At 39.9% G+C, this 23,766-nt stretch overlaps 1 protein-coding gene across 1 annotated transcript in view; it reads right to left on the reverse strand.

Moving 5' to 3' along the window:
- The window catches only part of LOC149287545 (thrombospondin-type laminin G domain and EAR repeat-containing protein-like), a 59,037-nt gene extending 38,940 nt beyond the window's left edge, over window positions 1-20,097 (reverse strand). Inside the window, exons 1-2 of the mRNA XM_089492754.1 lie at window positions 20,019-20,097; window positions 7,063-7,280 (exon numbers count right to left, since the gene is read on the reverse strand). Of these exons, the coding sequence (XP_089348880.1) occupies window positions 7,063-7,280; window positions 20,019-20,097 (297 nt within the window). The remainder of the gene's footprint in view (window positions 1-7,062; window positions 7,281-20,018) is intronic.
- Window positions 20,098-23,766: the final 3,669 nt, after the last annotated feature.

Consider the following 23,766-nt stretch of genomic DNA (forward strand, 5'->3'; position numbering starts at 1 on the left):
TAACATCCTCCATGTTAAATAAAGTTAAAAAAAACTTTATTTAACATGGAGGATGTTAAATAAAGTTAAAAAAACCCCGATGTTTTAATTTAAACCCTGTGCGGCCGCAGACCCGTAAGGCCGGCCTTGGTGGGGACTTCCCGGCCCCTTAGAGTGGCGGACCCGGTCGCAGTTGCGGCGGGCTTAAGGGGCAGGTGCCCCTTATGCCCTGCGTTAATGCGGCCGTAGGTAGGGTAGGGGCCTGGAGCTGCAGCTCCATCAGCCCCTAAGTCAATGCGGCCCTGCCGTGGCCCGGCCCACCGGGCAAACGCCCGGTGTGCCCGATGGCCAGTCCGGGCCTGACTGTATCATATCTATACTACAAAACCCATATAATAATTTGTTGATTCCCCTAAGTGGGGGTTATCACATACAATGAACTGTATAAACATGGATGCAAACATCCATGTTTTTTCCCCAGGACAAAAAGGGCTTTCTTCAGATACAATTTTTTGATCATAGTCATTTTCTATAAAAAAAAAATAATTAAAAAAAATATATATATACCGTATTTGCTCGATTATAAGCAAATGCTCTGAAAAATACCCCTCATCTTATAATCGGGGTCGTCTTATAACCAGACCTCAAATAGGTCTGACTATGAGACGACTAAGATCCAGATCCCCCGCAGCTGCAGGGGAACTGGATCCTCCTGTCTCCCCCCCCCCCCCGCCCCACTTACCGGTACTTCTGAGTCCCCGGTGCGTAGCTGGGGCAGCGTGTAGAACTGGTGCGGGGAACTCTGATCTCTGACAGCCAGGGAAGGTCTGCGCGATGGACGCAGACAACCCCCGCTGCCAGCCACGCCTCCTTCCTGCTGCAGCGTAAGTGCGTTGGATCTACACGCTGCCCCGGCTACATGATAGGGAAGTCAGAAGCACCGGTAAGTTTGGGGGGGCGGGGGAAGGGAGTGTTAAATGGGGGGCATAAGGCATTTCTGGAGGCAGAGTGCTCTGTGAAATGCCTTTTAACCCCCTTAATGCCACTCTGCCTCCAGAAATGCCTTTTTAACCCTCTATACGCCACTCTGCCTCCAGAAATGCCTTAAACCTCCCTATATGCCACTCTTCCCCATAATATGCCTTTTAACCCTCTAAATGCCAGAGTGGCATATAGGGGTATAAGGCATTTCTGGAGGCAGAGTGGCACATAGGGGGTCAAAAGGCATATCATGGGGCACAGTGGCATATAGGGTTACAAGGCATATCATGGGGCACAGTGGCATTTAGAGGGTTAAAGGGCATATCATGGGGCACAGTGGCATATAGGGGGTATAAGGTATTTCTGGGGCAGATGTGCATTACTGGGGGGCAGGTTGGAAAATAGAAGGAAATAAAACCAAAATATTTTTCTCAATCATAGCTTTTATTAAAAAAAAATAGTTTAGATGAATTAACATTTATTGGTAAAACTTTTTTCCTATAGGGTCATCTTATATTCAGGCTTTTTCTTTTTTTCCTAAATTAATATTCAGATTTGGGGGGTCGTCTTATAATCGAGCAAATACGGTGTATATATATATATATATATATATATATATATATATATATATATATATATATATATGATTACATAAGTTATGGTGGGTAAAAGGTGATGGAAACCCTTCCATTTAAATTTAAGGGGTAGTAGAAGTATTATTAAACACTCATCTACAGACACCAGTTTAGAAATACCCAATGTTTTTATGTTTTTTTGCAAGTTATGCGGTAATAAGTACAAGTAGCGTTTTGCTATTTCCTAATAATTTTTTCAAAATCTGGTCATTCTCATAATCAGGATAAGCCGAATCAGAATCCAGAGTTGGGGTCAACAAGCCGAATCAATACCAGACGAGCAGGAATCAGGAGCCGAATCAGAGTGACAGGAGCGAGGTCAACAAGCCAAGTCAAAACGGAGCAGTCAGTCACAATCAAATGCACAAGCAAGTAGTAAAATACACCAACCAAGGTTGACCCAAAAGAGGAAGTCCAGGTTTAAATAGGGAGAGGAGGAGCCGTGTCCTGCATGAAGAGGTCACCCGAGGTTATAAGAGCATGTTACATATCTTGATCCATAATCCAATTAGTAGTAGTCAACATGGATTTGTGAAAGACTGGTCTTGTCAAACCAACCTATTAGCATTCTATGAAGAAGTTAGTAAAAATATAGACCTGGGTTTTGCTGCAGATGTGATTTATCTGGACTTTGCCAAGGCGTTCGATACAGTTCAGCATAAAAGGCTACTCTATAAATTAACAGAAATAGGCTTAGGGGCAAATGTCTGTATGTAATTCCAAAATAATGCCCCAGCGGAGACAAGGGTAAGTTACAACTGAAAACAAACCAATCCCGTTCCCGGGATCAAAAATACCCTTATTATTACCCCACCCTAAAACATAACTTTTATTAATGTATTTGTTAAACGGTATAACCAAAAAAGATGTTTAAAAACACCAGTGTCACCAGTCCTACCATGAAAGGTATACATCACTGTAACATGAGGGCATATGCCCACAGTCGTATAACACTAATAATATCAAATCATATATACTGTTGATGGCTGCAGTCCTAACAACAGAAATAATTGAATTATGACCAGTGACACAGGCTTGTTAAAAACTCAAACAAATAGCCCCCCTGACATGTTTCGCTCCTCAGAGCTTCATCAGAGGTCTGGGCTAATTAGGGGGCTATTTGTCTGAGTTTTTAACAAGCCTGTGTTTGATATTATTAGTGTAAGTGGGGGCTGGTAACTGTCTACGATCATAGTACTTGTTTTGATCCTGAGAGGCAGCAATCGACACAGAGGAGCACACTGAAGATAGCCACTTAAGATGGTCATCCAACGCAGGAACTCTCGAATCAGGGGATCTCGCAGGAAGAACAGTCGGGTGGAAACCATAGACACAATAAAAAGGTGTATGCTGGGCAGAGCTTTGTACAGCATTGTTTAGGGCGAACTCCGCGAGTGGAAGAAGGTCAGCCCAATCGTTCTGGTTGTCATTAATGAAAGCCTGCAAATACTGTTCAAGGCGTTGGATCGTTCAGCCGCTCTGTTGGTTTGGGGGTGATAAGCGGTGGAAAAGGAAAGGGTGATACCCACAGCATTGCAGAAGGCTCTCCAGAATCGGGAAACAAATTGGACTCCATGATCGGAAACAATCACCTGGGGAAGGCCGGGGAGTCGTACGACGTCTCTGACGAAGATGACTGCAAGCTCCTTAGCTGTCGGTAATTTGACAAGAGGCACGAAATGAACCATCCTGGAGAACCGGTCAACAACAGTAAGTATAGTGGTGTAGCTATGAGAGGGAGGTAGCTCCACTATGAAGTCCATGGTGATGTGGGTCCAGGGACGACTGGGTACTGGAAGGGGCAATAGCAGACCGGAAGGGGTCTTGGTCGTAGCACAAGTGTGGCAAGATTTAAGGAAGTTTGCAACGTCCTGTCTTCAGGAGGGCCACCAAAAACGTTGCATAGGTGCGCTGGAGAACAAGGTGGCCCGCAAACTTTGTGGTATGGTGCAACTGGAGTATCTTCTCACGGTATACAGGGGGCACGAACAACTTGTCAAAAGGGGTCTGGGCTGAAGCAGAGGGTTGACTGGCTTGAACACGTTGCAGAAGGGGAGAGGAAACGGCAAGAATGATAGCAGAGATGATACGGTTAGTAGGTACGATGGTTTCCAGGTCAGGTTTCTCCTCTGAGGCTGTACAGAACATACATGATAAAGCGTCGGCCTTGGTATTTTGGACCCCGGACGATAGGAGATTATGTAATTGAAGCGGGATAAGAAAAGGGACCATCATGCTTGTCGGGGTGTTAGTCGCTTGGCATCGCCAATTGTAACATTTCACCCTTCGCTGTATGGACTTGTTTAAACTTTGTGCTACTCATTTCACGTTTCCAGCCACTAGTGGCCGCCCTTGCCACTCAGAACCACTCAGACTGATTATCATGTCCAGGTGCACCTTGTTACCTGATTATCACAGCCTATATAAACCTGCCCAGCCCTTCAGTCTGGGCCTTGACACAGGACTGCCTGTTTGGTTCCTGATCTGTTCCTGCTTTGGTTCCTGATCTGTTCCTGCTTTGGTTCCTGATCTGTTCCTGCTTTGGTTCCTAATCTGTTCCTGCTTTGGTTCCTGCTTTGGTTCCTGATCTGTTCCTGAGTTGCGGCCAGCGCCCCACTAGTGGACTCCCAGGTCGAGTGCCCTGCATACGGGCTCCCTGGTTGAGTGCCCTGCAAGTGGGCAACCTGCTGTGTGCCCTGCAAGTGGGCAACCTGCTGTGTGCCCTGCAAGTGGGCAACCTGCCGTGTGTGCCCCATCCCGAGGGCTTCCTGCCGTGTATGCCCCATCCCGAGGACTTCCAGCCAAGAGACTTTCCTGGTTTATATGTTGTTGTACCATCATCTACAATACAACTCTTAACTCCGCATCTTCTGTCTGTGGTTTATTTCCTGCGCCTGTCTGTAACAACCCCAGGCCATCATGCATCATGGGGTACAGACAGAGCCCCTCGTATCCCCTGCACCTGGGCTCCTATCAGACCTGCTCACCCGGTTCGTGACACCAATATACTGGAGGGTCTTGTGATCCCTGTGGTTGAGGCCATTGCAGAATGGACTGGAGCTCGTCAGGATCCATCTCGAACCTGACGTAACCTAGGAAGGATACACGGTTGACTTCAAATTCACATTTCTCTAGTTTTGCGTACAACCTGTTTTCAAGAAGACGTGTGTTCGATGTGAAAGCAGATCAGGCGAATGGATTAGAATGTCATCAAGGTAGATGACAACGAATTGGTGCAAATAATCCCGAAAACAGTTATTTACAAAGTCCTGAAAAACAGCCGGGGCATTACAGAACCCGAATGGCATTACTGTATATTCATAAAGACCAGAGTGGGTGTTAAAAGCTGTCTTCCACTCGTCGTTCTGACGGATATGAATGAGGTTGTACGCACCCCGTACAAACAACTAGAGATGATAGGCAAAGTATAAGTGTTTTTGATGGTGATTCGATTAAGACCTCGATAGTCACTGCACGGACGTAGACCTCCATCCTTCTTGGAAACAAAGAAAAATCCCGCGCCGGCGGGAGACGTGGAGTGGCGGATAAAGCCTTTTAGAAGATTTTCATGGACATAGGTCTCAATTTCTTCGGTTTCACCCGGGGATAATGGATACACCCTACCCCGTGGGGGTACGGTACCAGGAAGCAGGTCGATAGGGATGAGGATGGTGTGGAGGCAAGGAGTCAGCCTCCTTTTTGTCAAACACATCAGCAAAGGTCTGATATTGTGGAGGTAGGATGGTGGTATCTTCAATACACAGGGTTGAGGTGAAACGCAAGTGGAACACCGCCAGGAGGTGATCTCACGGGTGGACCAATTGATGTCTGGGTTGTGTAGCTGCAGCCAAGGGTAGCCCAACACTATGGGAGCAGCCAGAGAAGAAATTACATGTAGAACCACAGTCTCTTTATGGAGAACCCCTATTTGGAGACCAAGCAGTGTAGTGTCATGGGTCACTGCTGCAGGTAGGAGAGGCCGCCCATTGATTGCCTCCACAAAAACCGGAGAGGCTTTCTCCTCTAAGGGAATGTTGTGGAGCCTGCAGAAGTCGCGGTCGATAAAGTTTCCGGCGGCCCCGGAGTCAATAAGGGCCGGGGCTAGAATGGTTCTCTCCTGGACTGTGAGAGCAAACAAACGTGATGCACGGTCGTGGGGAAAAACAGCAGGAAGGCCTAGAGGAGACTCCCCAATCCTCCTCAGGCCCTGTAGTTTCCCGGGCTTTACGGTGCAGGAGCACTGAGTATGTGAAATGCTAGCATTTTAACTCTTTCCATGTCAGGATTTTTGGGAAGATACAGCGCTAATTTTAGCACTTGCTCATAAAATAAATTAATAAACTAATAAGTTAGTATCAATTAACTTGGTACTTGGCAGTATGGTAGGTGAGTAATGAGCATCAATCTCAGCCTTTGCTAAGCTAACTGCCTTACACTCCAACTATCGTCAATCTGTAACTGCTGCTACTGACAAGTTGAAACGGCATCAGCACACTTATATATCCAATTCTTGTGCCTCCCTCTTGTAAATACTGATTGGCCAGAGTGAAAAAAGTAAGGAAAAACTGCCACAGTTGTTGGACCCTTCAATCACAGCCATTACCATCCCATTTTTGGCTACTTCTACCCATAAATTATTGAAATCTATCCTCCAACACACAGTCCCTCTCTCTTAACCTCATCAAGGAGCGCCAAAACTGCTTGTAATGATGCCAAAATGACTTGTAATGGCAGCTACACGTGGTATAGAATCCAAACGAATTGGTTTTTGTTAGTTTTGTCGGAGATCACCCTCGTTTTCGTTGATTCCAAAAAGTCTATTTTAATTCATTTTTATGATTATCTTTTTCTGTACGTATCAAAATATATTAAATATTTAAGGTTTTTTATCTCTATTACCCTGTTCTTTCCCTGATCCAAGCACTCAACATATTACAATCAGTCATTCGGCAAGTAGACACTTCTCATTTTCAGCAATGTATTCTGGACTAAGTTTGATCTCCTCAAGCGGCCTACCTACACTATGGAGAACTAAGCTGAGGATCCATACTGGGGCCAGTTTCCTTCAATGCTTGTAAAATTAATCCCTTACAAGTGTACTTTACCAATAGTGACATATTCTTTGTAAATAGCAATATCTGCCCTAAGTATTATACTATACATTAGCTTAACAACAAATTGTGTTTCATGCCCATACCAGCTCAGGGCAGCTATACTATCACGATGTCACACTTTCACACTGATTAAATATTCTGATTTGTGGTACTTCTACACATTTCAGACATACTTATACCAGAGCTAAACAAATAACATCTGTAGTGTAAAAAATACATTCATTAATTATATTGTAAACGTTCGGTCACTTAAGGATGTGTGCTTTGTAAAAAGTGATATGTTAGTGCTGCTCACAATTCACTAATATTACATGCTTTCTTGCAGCAATAAAAGAAAATTACGTTTTATTTACCTTGGATGGAATACTTGGAGTCTTCAAAGTAACAACAATAGAGAACTCCTCAGGGAAAAGGTGGCAGCTGTGGAAGAGTCTAGTTGAAGGAAAGCTGAGGGCATGTGGTGAAGGATAGAGGCGAAATCCACGCGCACCACTAGACTGCACCATTCTCAGTTTAGTGAAGGACTTGCTGGGGGAGATTATTTCTGATAACATGTCCAAAGGGCGAAGGTCTATAAAAGGATAGCAAAATGAGACATATCTTATTACATAAATCAGGACTTTCTGTGTTTTTTACATTCTGTTTGCAATAGCTTTTGAGAGCTAAAATTGCCATTACCCTCACATTTATTCTGCTAAGAGTGATGACAAGTGTAGACCACAAATATTTTATATTATTTAATATAAATGAATGTATTTTGTGTTGTATAATTGCATTTTTTAGCTTATTTTTATGGTATAGGGGAGGGAGAGAGCATCTGGGACATTACAATTAGTGACCGCTGTATGCTGTCCAGCTAATATCACATTAGATCAGATTCTACTTTTTTATACTCAGCATGTTGCCATGGAAGCAAGCTGCAATAATATAAATATACAGTAATGTGAACAGCCAGGCAAGATTTGTTAATAAAATCTAACCTCAGGTTGTATATATATATATATATAGAGAGAGAGAGAGAGAGAGAGAGAGCTTGTGGCTTGTCTAACAGAGGCCACATTTTGTAGACTTTATGATATATTTATGCTATTTAACATTTTTTACCATGTGCCCTGAAATTTAAACCTTAGTACCATTTTATGAGATTGATGTACTCTAGCACACACATACCCACATTAACACATACCCATACTGACCATTCCACCATACTAAAGCAAATTGATTGAAGCTTAAGCACAGTGTCTACTGCTGATCAGACCACACCTCGGGCCAACTGGTGCACTCATAGTGACCACCCTTTGCTCCACTTACTACTCCTACATTGACATATTGCAAACCTTTCTAAAAACAAAAAAACAGTGCATACTCTGCCAGGTCTCGTTCTTAAAAACATTAGAGATAAGACAATATTTTGTCATTCTTTAGTGTTTGTTCTGGGGCTTTATGTTACTGCACCTTCTTATCTTATTTCCAACTGTTTAAGCTGTTCCTGCCTCAGTTTCCCAGGTTCCCCTGGGTCCTTCTTAGTTCTATTTCTGGAGGCGGCTGGTATCTTCAAAACATCAGCAGAACCTGGCTCTTATAAGCAGGATCATTTTAACAGCATCACCTCTAGCTAGGTTTTTATAAGAATATCTGCTTTTTCTCAAAAGGATTGTACGAGTTGTGCTTTATCTGTGCCTTCAGTGGCCTTATATAGTCAGAATTTTTTTTTAATAAGGTGTGTATTCTTAAAGCTTAATCTAACCTCAAACTTCTTTTCTGCAAGGGTGATATGTTTATTAGAAACAAAGTTTGACCAAAGAAAGGAAGCATATCAATGGATTAATTTGACTCAAGCCATTAATTTTTTATTTTGCTGACTAGTATCCATATTTTTCCATATAGTATCCATATCTTTACAAATGATAGTCCCATTAAATGTCTCATGTATATACAGTTATTAAATCAATATGTGCATTATTCCTCGTCATTCTGCAATGAAATTGGGCCAGAGTTTTGACTTCTAAGAAGCATTCTATTCATTTGAGTTATATTGAAAAAAATATGGTATATAGACTTCATCAGTTGTGAAGACATATACGAAGTATTTCAATTGATTAAGATTAACCAATTTTGTGATTTTAGGAACGTGTATTTGGAGAAATATTATGTAATGGGGTTTGTGTACAACATACTATGGCAGGCATATACACATCAAATATATACTTTAAATAAAGCTTTACAATTGAAAAAGAAAATATATACACAAATGTACATAATATTTTTCCAAATACACTTTTTTTAAAATACCAAAATTGGCTCATCTTAATCAATTTAAATACTTGGTATATGTCAATTTGGAAGATACTGTATATCAAGGTGCTTTTGCAGTGCCTGTCATCACGTGGATTAAAGCAAACACATGGAACTAAATAAGAGAAAAGTGCAAGTAGATAGATGATAATAAGGAAAGAAGAGAATAAAGGAACGTGGTACGGGGACTCCTTCTGAATTAGTTCAGATGTGCAGTTCAGATGTACCTTCTTAAGTTAAGAAGGTACCATATAGGCTTGTATTTGTTTGGACAGTGCAGGTGCTGGGGCATTTAAAATGAGCAGGGCCATCTTAGGTGTCAGTCCAATCAAAGAAAATATCCCTCGAGAGCATGTTAAAGATTCTTGTACAGATAGATAATTGGTTTTCTTTCAAAAGTCTATACAACCCACATACTTATGTGTAGAAATCTAAGTTCACTAAACCTTCATCCTTAGAGCTAAAAGTTCATCAACAGCCTTTAAAGCATCATCTTAACCTTGTCAGAGAGGAGCTTAGTACTAAAAAGTTATGGTGGGGCCATGCAACTGTCAACTGTAGTATGCTTTATGGGGAATCAATTCTTATAATTAAATAATAAACACATGGAACTATCATCAACTCTCAAAAATACATAGTTTACTGAAACTTGAAAAAAAAACCCTTGTTTTGTGCACTGCTCAAGCTCTTGTGCACAGCTGGTTAACATTCACGATTACTGCATAATTTTATTTCTAAATAAATAATATTCTTGCTCACCATTAATTTTCAGTTGTCATTATATATTGCTGTGGTGGCCAAGATACAGAAATAAAGACTATTTATGGGGGAAGGACCATGTACTACATTTAAATTAGGAATGGTTACTTGTCAAAATAAATAAAAACAATTCAAAAATAAGAAACGGTCTGCTATTTTGTGCCAGTTGCACATATTATCCTTTTATCATTTACCAACACTTATCCATACCCTCCCTAATCTGCCACTGTTCAGAACATGATTTAAACTTGTTTTTCTTTGACACGTGTTTTCTTACTGGCAGGTGTGTTAACCCATTGAGTGAAAAGATGCATGCGCCTCAGGCACTTAGTGGGCGTGTTATGAAGCAAACTAAATTGAGCATGTTATCCTAAAGTGACTCCAGATCATCAATACATGTACATCTGTCAAGAGATGTTTTGTCCTTTTTTTTTTTTAAATGATCGTGAGCAGATGATGTCACTTAATGTCTGGTCTATTTTTTTGCAAGCCAAAGACAAGGATATAGTGATTAAACACCATGCCAATGAAACAGAGTACAAGGCAAGTGGAGGAAGATTAACATTTTACTAAAGCAGTTACTATGGAACAGGGGTTTCAAACTCTACTCCACCAAAGAAGGGGCATTTTAGAAGACATCTCATAGCTAGATTTAGGTTACTAATGGAGTAAATGAGTAAATTTGGACCATCTAGTCTGCCCATTTTTCATGATGTTAGGACTCAGACCTTATTTAGTTCTTGGTCTTCTCTTAGCGTAAGGCTATCTTTATACCTAGCTCAAGCATGCTGAAATGAATTCTTACATACATTCTACATGTTCCATTTAGACAGGCTAAACCCACAGAACATACCTATATACCGGTACATATATATAATTAAGTTCTGTTGAGAGCGCAACACATTAAATGCTTTTTGTGTCTTCTGCTATTTGTGCTGTTCTTGGTGAATGGTGTTTCTTTAAATGGTGTCTGTATGTTAATGCTATACATATATATTTAAGTTCTGTTGAGAGCGAAACACATTAAATGCTTTTTGTGTCTTCTGCTATTTGTGCTGTTCTTGTGGGAAAACATGTGGTGAAAGCATACAGTTTTCTTGGACAATTATACTGAAGCCCACAGGGTCAGAATGGGTCAGAGTGGGCCCGGACTTGGATGCCAAGTAGAGCTAAGCCTGAAGAAGTTTTTTGAATGTTAGGGTTGGAGTTACTGGAAGAGTAGGGGCCATTTTGTGTGTCACCTTACTGCTTGTTGTTTGCTGCACTGGGCTCTGGTGGTGTGTATTTTTGTCTCTGTCTTGGGACAGAAGCTTGCCAGGTATCTAGGAGGTTGATGCTGTGGTGAGAGTATTTGGTGGGAGGTTCCTGGTGGGTGGAGCTTGTAACCTCGGGTGTGTGTTATTTGTTCATATTAATTATTTATGTAATTTATTGGTGTTTTGGTAGTCATTGTGACTGTTTAATTTAAGGTTGCATGGCAACGACCATACCTGGGAGATGTACCACTTCTCTGGGTAGACACTTGAATCCTCTGGGGCACTGACACGCTCCACTCCCCACCCATTTCCCCCTTAAATGGAGGTGTGCCCCACAACGTCAACAGGAAGGAACATGGAGGTTGTTAAGAACGCCCACCAGTGGTACCGCCCACAATGTCAGCCAGACCACCCACTGACATCAGCTGCGCAGTCCTGGCCGCATCCCATGGGACTAAAGAGCTGGAGCCTAAAAGTTCCCAGGTATGGGCAATGACAGCACAAAATATACTTTAAAATTATGTAAATGAAATGCAATACTTTGGAGTTAGAAAATTAGACCATTTATGCAGAATGGTTTCCAATATATTTTACATGCAAACTGGGCTGGAGTATAGCTAATAAAAGATGTTTTGGTACAATAAAGATTGTTTTATATATAACAGAGTATATTATCCTATGTACCCTCCCTCATCCCTCCAAATGTATGCACTAATTTAAAACAAGATACTGTTGAAAATGCTACAAACCATGCAGACAACAAGGAATATGGAGAAATATATATATATACCCTTAATGACAAAGCCCGTACATGTACAGGCTCAAAATGCATGGTTTCCAATGGGTTTAGGGACCGCCCATTGTCCTTAAGGGGATATATATGTTGGGAAATATGCTCAAAGTTCAGGAAAGGATAAACACCTGTATTACTCAGTTTGCACAGGTAGATTCTTATTCATAGGCAACTTCAATGCTCACATGATATACGGTAATTGCTATATGTGTCACTGAATATTTTTTAAAAAAATGTTGTTAAGACAACCTATAGAGTTTTGAGAAACTTATTGTAGCAAAATACATGTTTTTTTTTCCAATAAGTTGCCTTGTCCCGGAACCATGACCATATGAATGTTTTGGGTTAACCAACAGGGAGATCCCTTCAGAGGATGGTGGAAGCTGCTCATCAAAAAAATTACTGTTTATTACTGCATACCGGGGGAGCTGTATACTAGTTTACTACTGACAATACTAGCATCTCATATTTGAATAAAATTATTTGTTGAGTGTGAAAACTGTGACAAAAAAGTGATCTAAAATTGCTTGCAGCTTTTTAAAGCATTGTCATTTAAAGTTACAACATTTGCAGATATATTAATAGTACTTAATAGTACTAGAATATAACCTGTCATATCCAGAAAGTTAAAAAAGTACAAATATTTAAAAATCAAGTTTCCACCATACAGAACACACATACTTACAATCAGTATACACAATGTTAACAGTCTAGGAAAAAAAGGTCTAAATATACCATAGTTTTATAAAACAGTAGAGAAAGTAAATGGTTGTGCTATACCTTAAGTTAAAATACATACAATTGTCCTTAATAATACACAAACCTAAATATCTGGTGTTGCCAATAACATATACTCGTAAGTTGTAGGACCTGGTACATTATTATAAAACACAATAAAAAAAACTACCGAAATCTGCAAAACAAAAAATTTATTTTTTTAGTTGTAAATAATGTCTTGTGTTAAAGCCATATATCTTTTACCTTCAGAGTGCTCAGAAGATCCCTTAAAGTTAGTGTTCTAAGAGCATGAATAATTCGTCAGGTGCCAAAATACAAAATTATGGTTTAGATAAAAATATTTTCATACTAGGATAAATCCATTCATTTGGGAATATTGAGTTATACAATTCAAAAGTGCTGCCCTCTAGCCCTAAAGGTGTTACTCTGAAGTGTGTCCAGAGCAGCCATAGGCTAAACAGCAGGAGAGATCATTCTGTTCTTTTTATTTACCATAGAAAATTGTGAAACTCAGACCTGTAACGTGTAACATTTAAAACCCAGATTCACCAATGCAATATAAATGAAGTGTTGGTTCAAACTGAACTTTCATTAAACAAAAGCACTTGATGTGTTTGGATGTATTGTAGCAATCAGTGCAGATTTGTCTTTAGAGATTTTTAATTGTGGTCAGTAATCCAAAAACGACATGTGTGTTCATATGCATCAACATATATTTATTACACCAAACCATCGTATTGTTTACAGAAAAATAGTAATATTAGATATAGATTGATATTAATAGATATTAATATATTTTTCTAGCAGAAAAACAATTTTAGGCAAAATAATGTCTATATTGAGTTATACATTTTTTTATACCTAAATAGAAACCTGTGTTTATACTAAATAAGGTAATATAATGCGTGTAATTTAAATTTATAACAAGATTAATATTTGAAGGAATATATTTGTTGTTATATCTTACCTGTACATGGTGTCCATAATTGTAATGCTGTGGTTTGGCCTATGTTGGTGTTGCTCAAGAAAAGCAAAAAACAAACCAAAAGCAGGATAGACATCGGTTGTCTTTCTTACACTTGGGTCCATGTAAAAAAATAACAAAACACTCTCACAGTCCTTCTCTTTTCTAGGCACGCAATCAGCTTAGATATGACAAACAAGTTCTCATGGCCTTATGGACTTACAATCTTGTCAGATGGACATCATACCCAGGAACTGGATATATACCAAATGGTCCATCATCAAAAATCAACTACCTGGCAGGCTCCTCCATCTTCCCTCAGAAATATCTTTCTTATTGACTGTAGGATAAAATTGTTTCAAAGGAAAATCAAAGGATAGATGTAACCTGCAATAGGTTTGGAAGCTTTAAAGCCAGCTGTTTGGTGGGGAAACAGCAGGTGAGCCTCTCTCAGTCTGAGGGATGAGCAGGTGATTGTTCAAGGGGAAACCAAACATCCAGACATTTAAATGAGTTTGTAGTCATTTTTTTCTTCTTCAGGATCTTTTCATCTTTTGCCCAGCCCTCCCCAGGTGAAGGAATTTCCCACTGTAAATGACTCTGCCCTTGCAAAGCAGCCTAGGTGGGGCCAAACGCATGCTGTGCACCTGAGTGTGTGGTTACTACGTTTGCTGCAGTTAGGAAAGTAATATGTTACTACAGTCACGTTAACAGCAAAAAAAATCTGTTTAATACTCCATGTCTCATTATGTGAGTTTCCAGTGAAACCTTAAAGGTTACATGTAATGTAGTCATATGGAGCAGAAAATAATTGTAAAGTGACTTGGAATTTCTTCATTGCACCTTTAAATCTAAGGTCACATATCCAGATTTTGCAGAAGGACTCCAACTGTAACCGCAGGGAAAGAAATTAGTATCTCATTAACCAGAACAGAGTTTGAAAGCTCCTATGAGATGAAAAGCCAGGTTATGTTTGTTGACCCACTGAGCCATGAAGCCCTACACTAGTACCTTTATAAATGCAGATTTACAGTATTCTACCTATACAACCACACTCCTCTAGTGAAATATTAACTTTTTCCCAAATCTATATTTATCCTGAAAGGTTCAGGTCATACAGAAATGTATTAGTTAGATTAGAAGTCAGAAACAGGGCATTGGGTATCCTTCCCTTTTGTAAGAGATAAAAGAAATATGAGGGTTAATTTTAGCCCATGTATGCCCACTGTAGACTATTACTTAGGTTGAACAAATCTCTATATCTTTGTCAAATTAATGTTTTTAATAGCACTGTAACTTTTGGCTAAAATTAGTCTGGATCCTGCCTATATTTAGCATCATATTTAAATAATATCAGAATCTTACATTCCCCCAAGGTGATAAGATAATATTGGGTAACATGAATATTAAATATATTGTAATTTAAAAAGAGAGGGCTTCTTCAGATATGTCTACATTGGGCACAGAGAAACCCTGCAAGTAAAGCTTCTTTGCCTTTGCTGGTGGTATATTTGATCATGTTTTTCAAGGAAATAATTAACTTTGAGGTTCAGCCAAAACACTATCTTACAGCGAGGCACTCTCCAGCCCAAGGTATACTCCACACACCACTAGTGGTCTTAATGATTTACAGAATTAGGATAGGATTAAATGTATTGTTGTCTAAATCGTAGCACATAGATTCTTCCAATACTATTATACAGAGGTAGCCATCAATCCATTTCATGTGCAGTTGACTCTGTCTGCTGTAAAGTTTGTTTTGCACTCTTGCTGCACATGGCAGACAGATGACTCATTGGTTTTGAGAGTTAATTTGTCCTTTTATAACTATTAACTTCATTATCACCTCTGGCATTTGTCATTTCCTGTCTCATGCCTCCAAGGTGCTCTTTTATCTACCATATACTGGTGTAGCAATCAGAGGACTCATGCTGTGTAGCTAAACAGCAGCTACACCCTGTCCAGAAGACTTAAGTTGTGTAGCAGAAATACTTCCACATCAGCTATATATAGGAAGTAAGGCTGTCACAGAGATTTCTTTTACAATCCTAATTAAAAGAAAAGGAACTGTATTTTTATTTTAATGCATGTTGGAATCCATTTTGCATGGACTCCACTGCACTTTAATAGATGCATATTGGTGCATGCATTCTATAGTTACTCAGTCTCATTTAACTCCACCACTGTCTGCCTTTACTGAAACCAGTGAATCGTATGTATGTACACTTCATGCACATGCTCTGCCGCACTTCTACTAATATCAATGCGAGCCAAGCTCCATTTGAAAACAGAGGGGAGAGCAACAACCAATCACATGTATGCTGGTAAAGAAAACTTCCCGTTTGGCACATATTTTTCTTTCATACTAAATATGTATCATTCCACAAAGCAGCTAGCACCGAAGAGGGCTAGTTGTTTACACAAATCATCTCATTTGTAGCAGTAGAAATATTGCAGCGGCTCAGGGAAAGCTGGGGACAGGGTATCAGACCCGAGTGGGAATATGCAAAGTGCTGCCATTGTAATGCCTTTATGTCGAGGCATTCAGCCAAGGGCGGGCTGGGCAGGGGGGCAATTGCCGGCAGACGAACATTCATGGCAGCACAAAAGTTAAAAACTAAGCGGCTGCCCCCGGGACTGGCCGCCGTGGCCGTAGCGTACCTGGTGGGGGGCGGCACGCCTCCAAAAACGATGCGCGCGGCAACTGTGGCTGTGCATCGGGACTTGATGTCAAATCCCGGCGCACAACACTGAAGCCACGCCCACTGTCTTCCCCGCACCGGAAGGACAGGACACAGAAGAGGAAGAAGAAGAGGAAGAATGAAGAGGAGGAGGAAAAGTGACAGTGCCAGAGGAAAGGTAGGAAAATATTAGTAAGTGTGTGAGAGTGATGGGTGTTATGCTGTAGTTTATGATGAATGTTTGTGAATGAGGGTTTCAGATTGCATGGAAGTGTGGGGATAGCATGGCATAGGGAGACTGTCTAGGCATGATAGGAGTGTGATTGTTGTTATCAATTTTTTATTTTTGTTCGTCCAATAATTCAATAACAGTATTAATAGATATATATGGTTGCAAACAGCAATCACATGCCTATCATGCTAAGTCAGCCAGTACATGCCAGAACCTGGGCATGATAGGATTGTGATTGCTGTTAATTATATGTATGTATATATATATATTAATATTGTTGATTTTTTTTGTCTAATTTTGATGTGTTACTTTTAATAAAGTATTTTAAACGTTGTTTGTTGTTTTTTTCCGGTTTTGGCCAAATGAATGCTGAATTTTCAGTTTCGGTCCAGAATTTTCATTTCGGTGCATCCCTACTATATACTAAGCCAGTCACTGAAGTGTTAGGCCTACACCACATCAATGTTTGGCTTAGTATATAGTGATAGGGGTTGTACTGCAGTATTGTCAGTGTCTGGCTCAAAGTATAGGCACACATTGACGGTGGTACAGCATAATCCCTAAGTATATAATGATAACAGTTATGCTGTACCACCGTCAATGTGTGCCTCAGTATATAATGATAACAATTTTGCTGTAACCCTGTCAACGTTTGCCTAACCATAGAAACTATGCAGTTTTAAAGTGTGTGTGTGTGGGGGGGTGCCACATACAGGATCTGCCACAGGTGCCAAATACTCTAGGTACGCCCCTGCATCATGCAGCAGTCAGACCCAATGGCCATTCCTCAGCTCTTTGTCGCACGTCTTAAAAGGGGTGGGATAAAGGGCTGATGCACGGCTATTGGGCGGCGCTGTGCGTGCACGCCGGCCGCTTTAATTTCATTAGGCGCCAGTGGAGCGACTGCTATCAATGTCGCTCGCAGCCGCTTTTTGTGGCGCAATGGGCCACTTGACTAGACTTGCCCCCCAGGCCTTAGGCTGCCAGCCCTCCCCTGCATTCAGCCATACCAAAATCTGAAACAGGTGCCCCGTCTGATCGCTCCACAGACCGTCAATGTGTGCCATATTAAATATGGTGCCAGCCGCCTGTTTAAAAGAAGTGTCAAGGCCAAAAACCCACCACAGGACGCACTGTGACCATTCCAGATAGGGTCTCTATAGGTATTGCATTCAACCATACAAGTCAATGGAGCCCAGCTTACTAATCACAATGAGAAAAAGTTAAAGTATAACAAAAATGTTTTAAAAAGTTTATTTGTAAAGTTAGCGCTATGTCTTCACAAAAATCCTTGCATGGAAAGAGTTAAAATACTGGCATTTTAAATGTCATGGCATATACATATGGTTTGATGGGGTAAATGGAATTGACCAAGTTCAAAGATGTCACAAAAAGAACATGGGGGCAGAGTTTTCAAAATTCCAAGTTGAAAAATTGAGTTGGGCATCCACCAAATGTGACCTATGACCACCCCAAGCAACTCAACAAACCCATGCATGGAATTCAAATCTGAAGTAAAATGTGTGTGGGGGGACACAATAGAATTACTACCACTGGTAGTAGAATAAGTGCATGGAAAGAGGTAAAATACCAGCATTTGAAATACCCAAGGGTGTCTAGTTTTCAAACATATATGGTTTGATGGGCGTGAATTGAACTGACTGGCTTCAAACATGTCCCAAATAGGACATGGAGGCTACTTGTAGTTATAGCCCTATAACTTGCAAGAAAGGCGAAACAAAACATACAAATATTGGGTATTTACAAACTCAAATTGTACAATCTATTTAGCAGGTTTTTTCATTTTGTAGAAGAGTAAAACATTTTTCAAGTAGGCATCAGAAAATGTTATTTTTTCTCAATTTTTCACCATATATTTTATATGATAGACTCAAAATAATGTAAAAAATCCCCTTTTGTCCTGAAAAAAACTCAATATATAACTTGTGTAGGTACAGTAAATGAAAAAGAAGAAACTTACAGCTAAACATGAGCACCACAGAAATGTTAAAACCATTGTTTTGTACCATTATCACAAAGGGTACAAAAACAGCTCTGTCCTTAAGGGGTTAATTTATTTACTTTATTTGGAAGACTGCATTTTTGAAGGACTCACAGAGTACTTTTATATTATATATTCTAAATAGAATATACGGTATATATAATATATTATATTCTTCTTTCCAGAAGCCATCAGGGACATTAGAGAGCCTCCCCTCTGTAATAGATACATTGTAACTAACCTGCAGCACAGCTAAGTACTTACTTTTCAGTGGTATGTGTGACTGTGTAGCTTACCTCTGCAAGTGGAAAACCTCCATGTTGCTAACATGTTCATTATGCTATACTCCAGCACTGAAGAGGTTAATTAAACACACAGATGTTTTGCACTCCAGCATTACAAGAGTTAAATACACTAGAGATTTTACATTCCTGCATTGAGAAGATTAACCATGTACACACACAAACAGAGGTTAACTACACATCTGGATAGAAGGTTTGCACTTAAGGACTAAAGAGGTTAACTACACACCTGCGTGGACACATGCATTCTACTGTGCAGCCCCCTATCCCCTTACAGTGGATTTGCTACATTGTATCTGACAGAGGGAAAGCTGCCTGCTCCCAGCATTGCCTCAAATACTTAAAGGGACACTCCCGCCACCATATGCAATTTAACCCCTTAATGACAAGACTGTTTCTTTTTCATAGTACACTTTGGGACGAATTTTCTTTTTTCTCATTTTATGTACCCACACACATTATATATTGTTTTTTTCAGGACAAGCAGGGCTTTCTATTCAAACCATATATTTTTTAAAACTAGACACCCCAGGGTATTTCAAATGCTGGTATTTTAACCCTTTCTATGCACTAATTCTACCATCAGCCTTTATAACTTAATACATTGTTTTTGTACTTCAGTTGTGAATTTACCGCTCCTGGTATAGGTCACTGTCACACAGCACCCCAATATGTGTTCAGGAACATCTCCTGTGTACAGCAATACCCCCATGCATGGGTTTGTTGGGTTATTTGGGAGGTAAAAGGCCACCTTTTTGAGGTATGGTTTTTTTTGCATTTGGACATCTTGTCAGTCTGTGGCCATGTCCCATACTTGGGAGATCTTTGAAGCGGGCCAATTCGATTTACCCCATCAAATCATACATCATATTTTAACTCTTTCCATGCGACAAGTTTTGTGAAGATATAGCGCTAGTTGTAGGGCTTGCTCATAAAAAACTTTTTTGTATGTATATATATATATATATATATATATATATATATAGACTTTTTGTGACGGGGGGATTATTTTGACGTTACCAATTTTTTTTATTATTTTATTTTATTAATCACATTGTGATTAGTGGGCTGGGCTCCATTGACCTGCATGGATAGACCCTCTGTGAACTCATTGATCTGGCAGTTGGTGCCGCCATCTTGTGAGTGGCGGCAACGCCATTCACTGATGACGCTTGTGGTTGCTCTTCAGAGCAATCACAAGGCGATCGGGGGTTGTGTTACACAAACCGATAATGATTAGGAAGCACTGTTTTAGCCTGTCACATTTATTTTCTGGGGAGGGCTTACCTCCCATAATCCAGGCTTCCATGGATCCAGCAAAGCCCCCAGTCACAGTGATGCAGGTATTAAACAGCAGCCCGTACATGTACAGGCTCTGTCACCAATGCAGTGCATTGTGACCCTGTACATGTCGTGAAGGGGTTAATGCATATTATAGCTGAGTGTCCATTTACAATTTCCATAATGTGCCTTTTTCAAATACATAGGGGAGATTCTGCAGAATTCATGCCCCCCCCAGCTAAACATATCTCCCTGGATTAAAGTATTCATATTCAGTCTGCAGGGTTGCAACTTTCTATTTCATTATGGAAATATAAATGTCCCTTTGTTTCTGAAGAATGCCTATTAAAGTACTCATAGAGTATTATAATTATTAATCAGTGTGGTTTAATATTAGGACAAAGGTTGCGTTGCACCACTCTAAAACTGGGGATTTTTTTAGATTTTAGAAAGGCTGATATTTTTTAAATGGAAATGTATGTAGGTGAGTCTTTGATGGCTTTAACCCCTTAAACACAGTTCCTGGTGAAGGGGAGTGCCTCGCAGCTGAGGTAGTCCTCTGAAACCATCATTCACTGTCCCCACGCAAGAAGACTTATTTTATTAATGGATCCGTTGTGATCACAATGAACAAGAAACTCCATTCACGTGGAATGAGTACTGCTGATCAATCAGAGACTGATCATCAGTCTCAGAAAAGCTAGAAAAAAATTATTGCTGCCTTAAGGTGGTGATCAATACATGAAGGAGGCACAATGGCTCCCTGCAACAGTCCTATAAAAAAAAGTGTTGTCTTCTTTGGAAGAATATATACTTTTGTTGGAGTATTTTGAGCTGATGGGCTGCTAAACAGTCCCAAATGAGACATAGGCTTCACAAAAAATGTAAAATGTAAAGTTTGGAAAAGGGTGCTATGCCACGTAACTTCCAAAACTCATAACTAAACTATGCATGTGGGGTATTTCCGTAATCTGGAGATGCACCTGAATACATTTTGGTTGGTTTCCCTGCAGTTTCATGTAATCTGTGCAAGTAATACTAAAAAACATGGAAAGGTTGATGAAAAATCAATGGAAATTAATTTTACGGCTCCCTTTGCCAGAGATTGGTGACCAAATGGCTGGATGCTAAGTTTCTGGATGCTCCTAGTGAAATACCCTGGGCTATCTGCTCCCCAAAAATGTATACTTTGTACTGATGACATAGAGGTTTAAAGACAAATAAAAAGGAGTGGACGATATTTAGAAAGGAGAAACATTAAACATGTCAATCATGTGTATTTACAGAGGTCCTACTTGAACTCTCCAAAATAAAAACAGACAAATCCATGGGACCCGATGGGATAAATCCAAAGATACTGAAAGAGGTTCAGGGTATCTGGCAAAACCGATGGCAGACTTATTTAACCAGACACTACTGACTGGAGTATTTCCAGAAGACTAGAAGTTGGCAACTGTAGTGCCTCTTCACAAAACCATAGCTGGAGGACTTGACCAACTCCATACCAGTAAACCTTATATCATAAATTAATGGATAATAAAGGAAAATATTATCTGGATTAAATAGTTTGCAAGATTAGAAACATCATGTATTTACTGCAGGGAGATCTTGCTAATTTAATTTATTTCCTTGACTGGGTAACTAAAATAATAGACCAGGGAAGAGTAGACATAGCTCATCTGGATTTTGATAAGGCATCTGACTCTGTCCCTCATAGAAGACTTATTAGGAAATTAGTTTTGGATGTTGAAATAGTTGACAATGGTGGAGGAGACAGAAGGTTGCAGTTAATGTATATTAAGCTTAAGGTTTTGTTACTAGTGGAATACCTCAGAGATCAGTAGTGGGACCCATACGCTTTAATATCTTTATTGACAATGTAAAATAATACACTTGGGACGCAACAATCTCAAGGCAGAATATAGGACTTGGGAGTAATTATTTCTGAGGCCTTAAAGTTAATCAGTAAATGGAATAAAGCATTGGGAAAAGCAAGCAGTGTTGTATAGTTAGCGGCATTGACAGCAGAAAGAGAGGGGTGGTTCTACCACTTAACAGATCTCTGGTCAGACCTCAACTAAAGTTTTGTGTACAGTTCAGTACATCTCCGGAAGGATAGTGGCATACTGGGAAGAGTTCAGAGACTACTCTGAAGGAGGGCTACTAAGTCACTTAAGGGTTTGCAGGGTAACAATTATCAGGAAAGAGCAAGGGATCTCAATATGTATTGCTTGGAGAAAAGAAGAGGGCATATGCTAAGTTTAAATACTTGAAGGTATTCAACAAAGTACAAGAGGGAAGTTTATTTCAGAGGAAAATTTGTAAAACAAGAGGCTGTAGTCTAAAACTGGAGGGTCAGAGGTCTAGGTGTAATTTTGTTCTACTTTATTATTTTCTCTGTCAATGTCTCCCTACCTTCTCCACTGACCAATTCTGTGCCCTTTCCTGCAGCTCCACTTCTGATCTTGCATCTTCTTGTTGTTCAGTCTTCTTTCTTCCGTAGTCATTCTTCATCTTTGCTTTTTATGGCGTTTTATGCGTTTACGCAAAAAAGTGGAGCATCTGGAAACATGCTCTCACCCGTTTCTCCAATCTTTCTACAGTCTTCCACCTGCAAAAGACACACTTTTCTCTACAAAGCCAGTCAGGACATCCAAACTGCTTGACAAAGGCCCTGTTTGGCCGAAACGTTGCTTTTTTTGCTTTCTCTAAATAACAATTGGAAGCTGTTTGGAGTGCTGGGATTGTTTCTTTGTCCATGTGCTTCAAGAGGGTTTATGCTGTCCCTTTTTTCCTGCTAGCACCCAGCTTCCTGGGAGTTAAGTGCAGAACCATTTTTTCATTTTTAAGGATATCCAAACTGCAACTGCCTCAACCCAAAAACACCAGCCCTTTGGCAACTCTTTAGACTACTGACAGCATTTGCATTCCCAGTGTACCAATATGGTGCTCTGCAAGTAAAGAGGGGGTGGATACACTTGTTACTTCACTAATGCTCCAGTGTCCCAGTGAGCACCACAGAAAATTGGTAAGTATGCAACATGCATTTTGAAATAAGTTTATTTGCCACTAATGAGTTCATATAGTATATCCTCAAAAATAGACTATTATGATAGTACTTGGGTAATACTAGAGTGCCCCACCCCCGTTCAATTGTTTGAGAGGCTCCATTGTTTTATTAAAATAAATCATATCAGCTAACTTCTATTAAAAAAAAGGTGAATCATTAAAAAAAAGCTAAATAGGTTCTAATATTTGTCCTGAGTTTAGAAATACCCAATGTTTTTATGGGTAAACTCCTAGTATGACAATATGAAGATGGACACACTTGGTACATATATATATTTACATAATGGTGATATATCAGGCCTTGCCAGCAGACATTCTCTGGTTTAAGGACACATTCCTCAGATAATGGACTGAATGATACAGCTTCCACTCGGATTGAGTGCCTACATTCAGACCTTGGAATGTGTAATGTCTAAGGAAGTAAATAAGACGAAGAGAAGGGTTCTTATTCAAAATGTTCAGGGAGCTGAGAGTTTTGTTATTTCAATTTGTAGGCTGGATGTGTACATTTAGAGGAAAAGAACACAATAATTTTATTCGTATGTAAATATGTTTCTAAGAGAATCTGTATATAACTTATATTAATCACAAAACATGCAAGCCCTATATTTAGGAAAATGTATCTAATAGGGTCTGCTTCATGTAGGGGATGCTCGTATGGCATTTACAAATAAAACAGAATATG

Source organism: Sceloporus occidentalis, unplaced genomic scaffold, assembly GCF_023333645.1.
Source record: "Sceloporus occidentalis isolate IW3139 unplaced genomic scaffold, rSceOcc1.0.p SCAF_59, whole genome shotgun sequence".
NCBI lineage: Eukaryota > Metazoa > Chordata > Lepidosauria > Squamata > Phrynosomatidae > Sceloporus > Sceloporus occidentalis.